Raw genomic sequence first — 12791 nt, 5'->3', positions numbered from 1 at the left:
ATTTTATTTTTGTTTATAGCTTATTTTGTAAATTGTACATTTTTATTCTTATTTTATTCTAACGTTTTATCTATTCTTTTGTTATTATACTGTTTGTCTTGCACCAACAAAGCCAAAGAAAATTCCTAGTGTATACCTCTTACACCTGGCAATAAACACCATTCTGATTCAGATATATATACACCATTATATTTTGAAAAACATTTTTTTTGGTGACTATATATATGTATATAGTCGTTTATATATATATATATATATATATATATATATATATATATATATATCGCTTGAAATAATTGTATAATAAATAATTTAATTAAAGTTGCACCAAAAATACAGATTATGGCTATGGTTTATGGTAGAAACATATTACAGTAATGGGTGCCATCAGGGTGATCCAGGCATTTTCTTTTATTATTATTACTATCTTGGTTATCCCCAATAAAGTGACACACACATACATACACATATATATAAAAATAGAAGAAAAAATAATAATAATAATGATATTAATGAATAAATAAATTAAATACAGCAGGCTAGCATAACATTTAAATACTCAAGTAAAGTACCTCAGAGTTGTACTGTGCTTGAATAAATGTACTTCCCACCAGTAATGGTCAGATTCATGCCTCTATAACTGTATTGTGGAAGACATACGATGTCCTGCGGTAATTTATTTATTTCTCATAAAATGTCTACATTTTCTCGTATTAGGTGCCTTGCATTAACATTGCTTGAAATTGAATTAATATATGTATTATTATTTTTTTTTATTAATATCTGTTGTGGTTGAGTTGTTAAACACTGTGCTTGAGTAAATGTACTTAGTTACAACTGTATTGTGGAAGACATGATATCCTGCGGTATAATTTCCCCTTCCTGCAGTACCACTAGTATCCGACCCACAGGGGGCGCTCGACTATGAAGATAACACCGGAAGTGACGCATGCAGCTTTGTGAAAAAGACGGACTGGCTGATGGAGACATTTTAAAATAAACACACAGCTAACGGCTAACGGCTAACAGGGAGCTCCGCTGAGGTGCGAGCGCACTGCGCCAAAAGCACGTTATTACTACAAGTTAGTAAAGAAAGTAAAGTATATTTAACAGTTCACGCATCGTCAATCAAAGAGGCTACAAAATACCGAAGATGTTGAAAAGTCTGGGAGAAGAAGAATAGAAGTAACCGCCGCGGTAAGTTGTAAACTAGCTTAGCCGATTTAAACATGCTAATGTGGCTAACTGCTTTGACTGAGCAGTTAGCCGTTAGCAAGGACTATTGAAGGAGGTTAGGTGACGCGTCAGAGCTTTGTGTGTTAATACGCATGCGCAGTAGAATCTCGTCCGCAGCTTCAGTTACACTGCGCATTTACAATACCCCACACGTCCAAGCCTCCTTTTCATTGGCCTTGGCTAGCTGACGTTAGCTAGCTGACATTATCCTGCTTGTGACGCCCCTGGGTGACTAGATCTAGATACGGCTTTCCATTTATAGGATCTTGTGAAGCAGCTGTCCTGCAACCTGAACATTTACCCATGACTTGTCGCCTTCTTGTCGCCAAGTTTTTGCAGAAGAGTGTAAGGTTATGACCGAGGTTAGCTTCACTACGCAGCTACAAAAGTAGTGTCTGGATCCTGGAGCCTGTGTTAGCTTCAGCTAGCTGGCCACAGACACCACTAACTATTAATTCAGTCACCTATTAATGTCTCATAGTGCACACACTTGGTTTAATGTGGCTAACAGACCTTTATTAAATCATTATCAGGCTGTTTTTAGACGTAAAAGTAGAATAAAATCTAAATATTCATTGTTCTTAGAAGCTAAGATTAATGGTAATTTCTTACCAGCTAATGTTCATTTCTGGCCAAATTGTTGCATCAATTTTAATGCGATTATTTATTGTTTTTTTGCCATGTGAACACTCCAGTAGTTATGCAACATGTTAACACAGAACAAAATGCACAGAATAAGTTAAAACAGCGTTTTATGTGAGTTTGTAAAGGAGGGGAAATTGTTTGAATATGCCAGCATTGTTTACCATTAATTAATGTCTCATAGTGCACATACTTGGTTTAATGTGGCTGAGGAGGTTTAACAGACCTTTATGAAATCATTATCAGGCTATTTTGAGATGTAAAAGTAGAATAAAAATCAAAATAAATGTAACATTCATTGCTCTTAGAAGCTAGCTTAATGGTAATTTCTGGCCAAATTGTTGCATAAAATATAATGCGATTATTTGTTGTTTCTTGCTATGTGAACAGTCCAGTAGTTATGCAACTACAATTGTTTACCAATAAGATAAGATGAACCTTTATTAATCCCCAGAGGGAAATTAAGGTGTCAAAGAAGCAACATCAGCAAACAGAGTGAAACACAGGAGAGGTAAAGGTATACAAAAATTATAAAAACAATAATAGAGATATAAAAGATACAGAGTGAATGGGTGAACATAGTGTGTACAGTGCGTCAATAAATAAATGTAGTATGTACATATTGTGTATTGCTATGTGAACAGTCCAGTAGTTGTGCAACATGTTAACACAGTACAAAATACACAGAATAAGTTTAAAACAGCGAGTTTGTAAAGGAGGGAAAATAGTTTGAATAGGCTAGCATTGTTTACCATTATAGTTGAACAGGCGATCTACATGTTAAAATAGAAATATTTCATTTTGGGGGCATTGTGATAATAATTCTGAATGCCTACTGTTTTAATAAAACTCTTAAATATTACCTATGCTGTCAGACATACAGCCTCTTGCACTAATGCACAGATTTCAGACTGTGAATCAGTGATATGTTTTTCTTCCAGCAGGTGAGCTTCTGTCCAGGCACATTGGTCCATGTTTGTTGGACCTTTGGGCTGTGGGCTCAACTAGCATGAAGATGGCTGACTCAGACAAGGCAGAGGAATTTGTGGATGCTGAGTGCCCCCCAGAGTGCCTTGATGAAGCACAATCAGCCACAGCCGATGAGCATCTGAAAACAGAGACCACCACCAGTACCAGCTCACCACCGAGGGAAAAGGAGGAAGACAGCCCCTTGAATACAGAGGGAGAGCAGAGTCTCCTCTCCATGCCATGCCTGATGAAGGAGCTCCGCCGAGACTCCCCAGAGTCCCAGCATGCCTCTACAGGGAGTGACAAGCCTGCATCTCGTCATATCTATGAGAGTGACTCCTCAAACCCCTGCATGCTTTCCCCGTCATCCAGCGGCCACCTTGCTGACTCAGACACACTCTCCTCAGGGGAAGAAGGTGCTGTTCCTCCCATAGGAAAAGAGGAAGAGGGCGACATGGAAGCTGCAAATGATGCTGGGCAGGCAGCAGGAAGGCAATCATCTGCTACGGCTGCAGGGGGGAGGAAGTCTCGGCGGTCACGCTCAGAGAGCGAGATGCCGCCCAATGCAATGGCTGCAAAGAAAAACCGCTGCCAGCCCGCCTTGGTAGCAGCGGGAGGGCAGGAAAAACAAACCAATGGCAAGCTGGCAAAAGTGAAAGGTCACCGGAGCCAGAAACACAAGGAGCGAATGCGTTTGCTGAGGCAAAAACGGGAGGCAGCAGCACGGAAGAAGTACAACTTGCTGCAGGACAGCAGTACGAGTGACAGCGAGCTCACGTGCGACTCCAGCACAAGCTCTTCTGAGGACGACGATGATGACACTTCAGGAGGTAGCAAGACAATCAAGACAGATATTTCAGGTAACATCCAGTGTTCACAACACATGCTTATAGCACAGTACTACTACCAGTGTGTAGTAGTACAGGGTAACAGTAGCAGCCACTTAGATATCCAATGTAAAACACTGCATCACATAGTGATAGAAAAACATATAGGTCTACAGTGTATGATAATCAAAGATGACTATCCATCAGAGTCAAACACATTGCCACATATAGTAAGAACATGTTATGGGGCTGTACAAAACATTTGCAATATCAGATCAGTACAAGCACTGCTTTGTTTGTGTTTTTATCAATCACTTTCTTTTTTATTTTTTATTTCCTCACTCATCATCTCTCTTCATTCACCTTGTTTTTAGATACATAGACTGTGTGTTTAGGAGGGCCTATGGCCAATCAGTTGTAGTAATATAATATATGTTTTATTAGAACTTTGTCTCATTGTTTGCATGCTGTGGAAGTCTAGTGAACATTCTTCAACTCATGGAGTGATAATGTTAATCTAACCTATATTGCGAGCTCTGCAATTCAACCAGTGAGCCATTTATATCCTCAGCCTTTGCTGTAAATAGACAATGAATGGTGTATGATCACACTGCTGTTAGTCTGAGTTGCAAGACTCTGCAGTTACTGTTCAGCATTGGCGTGCTGGTAGAAATCTGGCATCTTGTATATGCAAATTTAGACTCAAAATCATCTTTAATGTGCCATTTTGATAGAATGCTTGAAATGAAAATTCAAATTTAAAGACGTATATTTAGTGAATGTCTATAGCACCCAAAGACTAGGCATTGAGTGCTTTTCTGCAGCTTTTGAATATTCCCTAAGGCACACCAAGCCGACATCAAAGAACTAGCGGCGATGAAGGCCAACTGTTGCGTTGCCTTCAACATGCTGAATCGGCCAAAAATCCTCAGACACGGGCAGACTAGAGTCGACGGTGCGGAAGACATTGCAAAAACTAGGCCGACAGACGCTCACCGACGGCCCCAAACTGTCCGATGGCCGACCGTCGGTTTGGTGTGTCAGGACCTTTAAGATTACAAGAAATTCAAAACAACAAACTTTCCTTAAAAATATAAGCACTGTTACTTATGTCTATAATACACGTCACTCTGTCTACACAAGAGGCTTTTTAGAATTGCAAACAGGTGGTTCTCTTCTTTATAATGGGTACTGTAGCACTTTTTGACATGTCACATAGCTCTTGTGTCATCGACTAGAACATATTAATGCATATAAAGCTCTGACTGAGTATGGCTGTATGCTGAAATCTAAGAAGTGTATAATACGAATATACACTGGCAGTATTGTCTGCCCATTGGCCCATGTTTGTTCCTTTAGTTAATCTAATGTTTCCTGATGATTGGAGAACTCTCTTGGGCGAGTTGAGTTCTCCATAAGTAGCTACTAGCTGGGTGGTATTTATTTACAGGCCTGCTGCTTCTGTTGGAAGTCACTCCATTTACTTTAGGCTGATCTGTTCACTGTGATTGCATTTCATAGAATATAATATTTTGGGTTGGTTCTGATAGACAGTGTTTCTTTTCTGTTAAATTCAGAATTAGCTGGTGGTGTGTCAAGGTTTTTAGTTTAATACATTGTTGTTTTGATCACTCAGTGTGTTTACAGAGTGGAACTAGTTAATCTAGTCTTAGATTTTAGTCCAGGAGCACTATAGAGGTATTATACAAAGTGCCTATCTTGGCTGGTACTAACCCTGCCGCATATTTTACAGATGATTGAGGTTTTAGCTGAAAATGTAGTTAGACATAACTGTTGCCCTGAATTTGCCTCAAATGGGTGTTTACCTCAAAGTCTCTCCAGGTAACACATTTTCCTAACCACGGTCACTGAATCAGTCGCCCGAGACATCCAGTTATCTCCCTCTAGGGATCCGTACTACATGAACTGTTTTCAACCATTTTTACATCCCGCACACAGATTTGAGTGCTTCAACTGCATGATGTAGTCCATCAGCATGAAAGAGTCGATCTGCACGTAACCAAAAACCAAACTGTCATTTTCTCTTTAATACAAAAGTCCACCTCCGAAGCATGAACGTGCTACTGTATTTTCTTATGGCTTGGCCTCAATGTCTTTAAAGCTGGCTTCAGACGTGCTACGGAGAGATCCAGAGTGGGCGCCCAGATTCATGGGCTGCTGGACACCAGTTCGTGGGACAGGAACGGCATCGGCAGCGTTCTGGAGGAGGCCATGACGCGATTTGCCGTGATGCAGCGCCAGACCGAGGAGCGCTTCCGCATCTGGATGGAAAAGCTTGCACACCTCGACTCGGACAACGACTCGTCCAAACGCTCAAGTGACGCCGTAGAGGGGCAGCAGCATGCAGTACGCCCATCCCCGCCCAGTTCCTTTTTGCCATCGTCAGAGTCCTCTGAGACTATGGCTGCCTACATGTTGGCACGAGAGAACAACAGTCTCACCTCCACCCCTATGAACAACAACAACAACATCCTACCTGAAGTGGCCACTCAGAATGGAAATCTAGGTGTTCCAGACCCCGGTCTCTTGAATGTCTAGATTTCACTTCTACATACTCTGAGCTTACCAAGTGTAGAACTAGTTGATGCAGAACGCATGGCAATGGGTATTAATAGGTAAATGATGCGAGGTCACTAAACGGATACACCATCAACAGCAGCTGGGCCTGAGCTGGTCATTTGAACACGACTCTGTGCTGACCTGAGGCCCAGTGCATCTGCTGGCACTGAATCACTGTGAGATTTGACATTCAGAATAATTCAACTCGCCCGTTTGATTTCTGCAGCATCTGTGACACGGACACGGGGCATATCTCAAGAGTCAGGACTCTTATTGTATTGCTTATCCTATGGCTCGTTTGTTTATGTGTACCAGCTGTACACAAACGCAGAGAAGCTGATTATGTCATTCACACAGTAACAGACTGTGCATTACAGCACCTGGACAGCCATCAGGACAGTGCCAGGTGGGGTGCTGCTGCTTAATAGCATGTGCCTTGTCATTCTGACTTCATGCTGGGAATGATAGCTAGAGCATCATACTACTATTTCTTTAGAAATTAGGTTCAACTAGGGCTGCAACTAACAATTATTTTCATTGTCGATTAATCTTATTTTCTTGATTAATCGATTAGTTGTTTGGTTTAGAAAATGTCAGAAAATGGTGAAAAATGTCAATCAGTGTTTCCCAAAGCCCAAGATGACGTCCTTGAATGTCTTGTTTTGCCCGCAACTCAAAGATATTCAGTTTACTGTCATAGAGGGGTAAAGAAACCAGAAAATATTCACATTTAAGAAACTGGAATCAGAGAATGTCTCTGAAAAAAATCACTCAAACCGATTAATCGACTATCAAAATATTTGGCGATTAATTTAATAGTTGACAACTAATCGATTAATTGTTGCAGCTCTAGTTTCAACACTACATTACCCTTCTTTCTCCTGAACTATGTTTTTTTTTTTTTTAAATCTTGTGGCAACCTTTATTTTGGTGGTATAGCTTTACTAACATCAAAACATTTACATAACAATATAGATTTGCCTATAAATATAAACACAATATACTAACCCACACGATTTCTTGCTTTTTAAAATCCTATGATTAGATTAGATTAGATGTGTTTACATTTTGTAATTTGCCTCTCTGTTACATTTGCTGCTATTGCTGCCTTTGTGCAGTAACAAGAAACTAGTGAGGAAGGAGTGACTCCCAATGTTTATTTTTAGTATCCTATGTATAGATTATGGACATCATATAAGGCATGGGTTCCTATGTTGTGGCTATTAGCTGCGATGTCAAGGGCCTCAAATCTACCATTCGTATAATATGTTGCCTTCAAATGAAACTCGTGAGCTTGTGTTTATAACAGGGGAAGTCGTGTACGCAGTGTGCTTGCCGTTCAAGTGGTTAAGTTGTGAGAACACCGCTGCTAAGCAACTGCAATATTAACCTTACTGTTGGCATCTAGAAGCCACAGAGGCTAACAATTTAGCAGGCTAGCAAGTGGGTAACATAATGTAGGAAATGCAAAGGCATAATGACAGAGGAAAAAGATGAGGCCTTTGGCAATATCAACATTTTCCTCAGACATATTATATAATTACGAAGAAAAACAATATACGACTAAAAATACAATATATTAACTTATTATGTACCGAAAAATTAACTTCCATGGCCTCCGCCATTTCTGACAACGTCAACAAACACGTCACATCTCGTGAACCCGGAGCTTTCAGAAACTTTTGACTTACGAGGTCGCGAATACCACAAGAGGGGGGCGTTCCCCCTCGTGAACACGGTAAACACGACCCCATTTGAAGGCACCAAAAGTACATTTTTTATTTGCACTGGTCTGCCAGCTTGGCCTGTGTCTCCACAAGGCGCCGCCGCGTGTTCCCGCAGCTTGACTTTAAACTGAAAACCCAGGCGTCAAACTAACAATTATACCGCAGTAGTCCAGCTGCAGTATGGTGCATGGCAATGTTTACTGATTTCCTAAAAACGGACTGATCCGAGTGATCAAGTGGCCTTCTCTGGTTCAGATCCTGTGGTCTTTGAGGTGGAAGCACTCCTCCTTAACCCTCTTTTCACTTTTACTGACGTAGAAGATCATTGTGTCACGGTTCTCAACACTGTCTAACCATCACAGACATTGATGAAGGAATCTTTGGCCTAATCATATTTATAGTTAGGATGAGTTAAAAAAAAACAAAAAAACATTTTCTGTATGTGTATGTGTCGCCCCTATGACTGATGAAGCTGGAGGCATCGTTTCCCCACCTGTTTGCATGTGGTTATATTAGTATATAGAATGTGCAAGGCCAAATTAGTTTTCATCAGCAGCATGTGTGCAAGGTATAGCTTTGCTTATGCTGATAAATGGTGACTGACAGAACATTTTATCTATTTAGTTGTTTTCTCTTGTTGGCCTAATGGTTTTGTTTCAAACTGTGTGGTGTTTTTGGTGCATAATTACTTACATTTGGGTTTAAATGAATCCAACAACTGCTGTCCTGCTTTTGTTAGAACTGAAAATTACCCTTTAAATCAACTGTTTTTGTCGACATGGTAAAGGGAGCCAAACTGTGTGCATTAAAAACAAACACTAAGGACACTCTATTGTTTACCAAAGAGACTCTCCTGGTTTACATTAGTCCTTTTTCTATCTTTAATACACGGCCTTTACATCGGCACGTCCTCGGTTTCTCTGGTAACCCTGGTACCTGCCTGTTTCAGCCCAATCAGCTATTCATAGGCTCTCATAGTACATGCTGTCCAGACGAAACCCCCTCACACACACCCACGGATACGTCTGGATGATAGCAGTGTGTTTGTGTGTGTCTCTCTCCCAGGGACTCCTTTTACAGGGTAGAACAAAGATACATGTCCCCGCTCTTCCTCACAGAGTTATTCTTCTGTTGTCTGGCTGTTATTATCCCACTACATTTCATTCACTGAGTAAGATCATTTTGAAGTGTTTTGTAATGACTGTATTCTTGTGTAGTTTTTATGTGAATGGCTGTTATTTTAAAAGCAATAAATGGAGAGAAAATAAATGCTAAAGGTTTATTTATTTATTTACTCTTATAATATAAAAAAAACAAACAGGGTGTTATCTTGTGTATATTGTAGACGCACGCTGCAGCAAGCAGGACTACGGATGCAGTGTCCAGTCTCAAACAAATCCTACGATTCCAAAGCATGATTTGAATAATGAAGTGTTTTCTTTGTGTTCCGCAGACGGGCTTCCAGTAGTGGGTCACTATGATATTTCAGACACTGATTCTAACCAGGAGAGTATGAGTGTGGATACAGTCCGACCCACGGTGATAAAGCATGAGCTAAAAACACACAGAGGCCAGGATATGGCAGCTCACTCTGGGTGTATAAGAGCTCTGTGCTCTATCTCAGGTCAGTTACAAACCCGCTGAATCCAAACTGATAATTTCCACTCCTCTCAGAGAAGACAGGACAGTTAGAGGCATGGGTGGCAACTTGCTATGTGGGGAAATGCTCTTATTAGTCGCAGCAAGATGCCCTTTTTTTTTTTTTTGGAAGTACTGCCTTCAACCCACACACCACTGGCTTGCATTGGGCGCTATAAAACTCTCTCGCTGCCTTGCTTCAAGACAAAAGACCCTTTACGACTGACTAGCCGACATTGTCAAAAATATAAAAGTCCACAGTTTCTGTTTTGTCCCAGTGTGTCGCTCCATGCTATCCAGTCAGCTTTTCAAAACACACAGAGTGTCAGATTCATCACCGTCTTTCTTCTTGTCTGTGTCAAAGCAGCTGCAGTCTTTATGTGTCAGCGAGGCCTGCAGCTCTCTACCGCTCTGGGGTCCTCCTCACAATGTGTGACTCTGTTCCTCTTTATTTGTTTCAGGCCACGTGGAGGCAGCGCTGTCGCACAAGGAAAGTTCTCAACACAACAAGGGCCAGATTAACATTGCTTCCTCCGACAGCGAGGTGGAAATAGTCGGAGTGCAAGAGAAAGCACGGTAAATACTTTCAGTGGGATGACTTTTAAATAGGGCTGTCAATCGATTAAAATACTTAATCTCACATTTATTATCTGTTCAAAAAGGGAGATTTGTCAAGTATTTAATATATTAATAATACTATTACTACTACTAATAATATTTATTATTGGAAAATCAATTAACAACACAAATCAATGACAAATATTGTCCAGAAACCCTCACAGGTACTGCATTTAGCATAACAAATATGCTCAAATCATAACATGGCAAACTGCAGCCCAACAGGCAACAACAGCTGTCAGTGTGTCAGTGTGATGACTTGACTATGACTTGCCCTAAAACTGTATATGATTATCATAAAGTGGGCAAGTATGTAAATGGGAGACTTGTGGGTGCCCATAGAAACCATTGTCATTCACATATCTCGAGGTCAGAGGTCAAGGGACTGAAAATGGCCATGCCAGTTTTTCCTCGCCAAAATTTAGCGCAAGTTTGGAGCATTATTTAACCTCCTTCCTGACAAGCTAGTATGACATGGTTGGTACCAATGGATACATTAGGTTTTTTCTAGTTTCATATGATAACCAGTATCTTCACTCTAGCTTTCAAACTGAGTGGCTAAAACTTCCAAAAAGATCAATTGTGTTAATAAGTTGAAGAAATTAGTGACGTAACTTTGACAGTCCTACTTTTAAATTAAAAACAAATATTATTTGTACTTGAATTGTTTTAACAAATTACTTCAACTTCTTAAATTTCTTTTGTTTTCTAAATCCAGATGTGCCCACCCATGCGGAGGGGTGATAAAGAGTCTGTCCACCTGGAAGGAGAACTCAGTGGAGCAGTTAAACAGCACAAATCAACCCCAGCTCTGGACTACTGTTTCCCCTCAGCCCAACTGGGCGTCCCCTCCTGAAGTGGTGGACCTCACACTGGACGAGGACGCCGGACACAAATACCTACTTTAAAACAACTTGTACACACTGAAGACTCCTCATATCTCCCTCTCACTCCTCCTCCTCCTCCTCCTCCTCCTCCTCCTCATCCCTCTTGCCTTGCCTCCATGTTACGGCTGAAATCCTTCCCATAGTTGCGGCCTCGCCTGTAAGCGCTCGTGGACACTTCCCCGCTCCGGAGCACTGTTTGTTTTTAACTTTACTGTTTAAACAATCATTATGTATCGAAGCCATTCTACTGACGTGATTCCCTGATCTTGGCTCTGAATTTAGTTGTAATAAAATGGCACGGCACTTCAAGTGCAGGTGGACTGATTTATCTGTTAATGATAGCAATATCCTACCTTCATTTAATACCTCAGTTACCCCTCGATAACGGACGTAGGTTGGCATTTTGTGCAAGCTGTATCGTGAAAACGTCAAAGTTGCTGCTCAAGAGCAGGTCGGTATCACGACGCGGCTGTTGACCTGCTTCACTACAGAATCTGAACGTGCAGATTTTTCAGATTCGGCATTTTTTTTTTATCTGTAGTCACCTGGGGTCAAGGCAGCTGGTACACTTTCTGTTGTAGAGTAGACCACCAAAGTTTGCCGGTCTAGGGTCATTTTTGTTTTCAAAAGTCTCACCACTGGTTTCACATTTAGTTCAGTCTGCATTGCTAGCTTTGCTTCACTATACTATGTGCCGCTATAGGTCCAGCCTATGCTCTGGTGCTGTCAGGAAGGGTTTGGTTTATCTTAAAGGAAATGGTTTGACCTTTTGGGAAATTACCGCTCATTCGCTTTCTTGCCAAGAGTTAGACGAGAAGATTGATACCACCTTTTTGGTCAAGAGTGGTATCGATTTTCTCATCTAGCATCAACTCTTCTAGAACTGCAGCTAACGACTATTTTCATTGTTGAATAATCGGTCTATTATTTTCTCGATCAATTGATAAGTTGTTTCCCAAAGCCCAAGATGACATTCAGTTTACTGTCATAGAGGAGGAAAGAAACCAGAAACACATTTAAGAAGCTGGAATCAGAGAAGTTTGACTTTTTTTTCTTAAAAAAAATACTTAAACCAATTCATTGAATATCAAAATAGTTGGTGATTAATAGTTGACAACTAATCAATTCATCTTTACGGCTCTAAATCTCTTCACCAGAAAGCGAATAGAGTGCTTCAGGGATGACGTATTTTTGATGGCCAATCAGGAAGTTAGCATCGCCCTGGGTTTCCTCAACAAAAAGCCAATGGGATTTTTTCCATTGGCTTTTGGATTATTGCAGAAAATAAACTCTGTGGCAAACAAACGTTAAGATAATCTTCACAACGGAACACCACGAGGCTGTAAAGGAGGACGAGTCGGAGTGATGACGTTTAGTAGTCTCATTTAGCTGCTTGTTAGCAACCGCCTTTTTAAAGACACACAAACGCTTCAAAATTGGGATATTTACTGACCTATTTTACATCATAGAACAAAACGTTGAAACCTCTTCAGCTTGTGTTAACCACAGACCTTATTTCAGGCATCTAACTAAAAACCCATTGACTTCCAGACGAGGGAACCGGAAGTGCTAAAATGCTATCTCATTTCCGTGTTTTAGGACTCATTCCTGTAGCACTCTAAGTGTATTTCCCAAAATATCTTTTGATTAAAATCCAAGGCTTTTGT

General features: G+C 40.6%; 1 protein-coding gene across 4 annotated transcripts; it reads left to right on the top strand.

The window, feature by feature from the left end:
• The first annotated feature begins 968 nt into the window (after window positions 1-968).
• Window positions 969-11460, top strand: c19h18orf25 (chromosome 19 C18orf25 homolog). Of its 4 annotated transcripts, none has more exons than XM_037752675.1 (5): window positions 980-1197; window positions 2823-3707; window positions 9435-9605; window positions 10081-10195; window positions 10956-11460. In XM_037752675.1, exons 2-5 carry the CDS (start codon window positions 2888-2890, stop codon window positions 11143-11145), a joined length of 1296 nt encoding a protein of 431 aa, XP_037608603.1. In that variant the 5' UTR covers window positions 980-1197; window positions 2823-2887; the 3' UTR covers window positions 11146-11460. The 4 variants fall into 4 exon arrangements, with proteins under 4 accessions (XP_037608604.1, XP_037608603.1, XP_037608602.1 ...); XM_037752674.1 differs by having other exon boundaries at window positions 2820-3707; XM_037752677.1 differs by lacking the exon at window positions 9435-9605 and having other exon boundaries at window positions 983-1197; window positions 2820-3707.
• Window positions 11461-12791: the final 1331 nt, after the last annotated feature.

This window comes from Sebastes umbrosus, chromosome 19, assembly GCF_015220745.1.
Source record: "Sebastes umbrosus isolate fSebUmb1 chromosome 19, fSebUmb1.pri, whole genome shotgun sequence".
NCBI classification, from domain to species: Eukaryota; Metazoa; Chordata; class Actinopteri; order Perciformes; family Sebastidae; genus Sebastes; species Sebastes umbrosus.
This window is presented reverse-complemented; position numbering and strand designations above follow the sequence as displayed.

Coding starts and splice junctions, on each gene's coding strand:
- c19h18orf25 (XM_037752675.1), top strand. CDS start 2,888: ATGAAGATGGCTGACTCAGACAAGGCAGAGGAATTTGTGGATGCTGAG. Junction 9,606..10,080: donor AGCTCTGTGCTCTATCTCAG/GTCAGTTACAAA, acceptor TATTTGTTTCAG/GCCACGTGGAGGCAGCGCTG. Junction 10,196..10,955: donor GGAGTGCAAGAGAAAGCACG/GTAAATACTTTC, acceptor TTCTAAATCCAG/ATGTGCCCACCCATGCGGAG.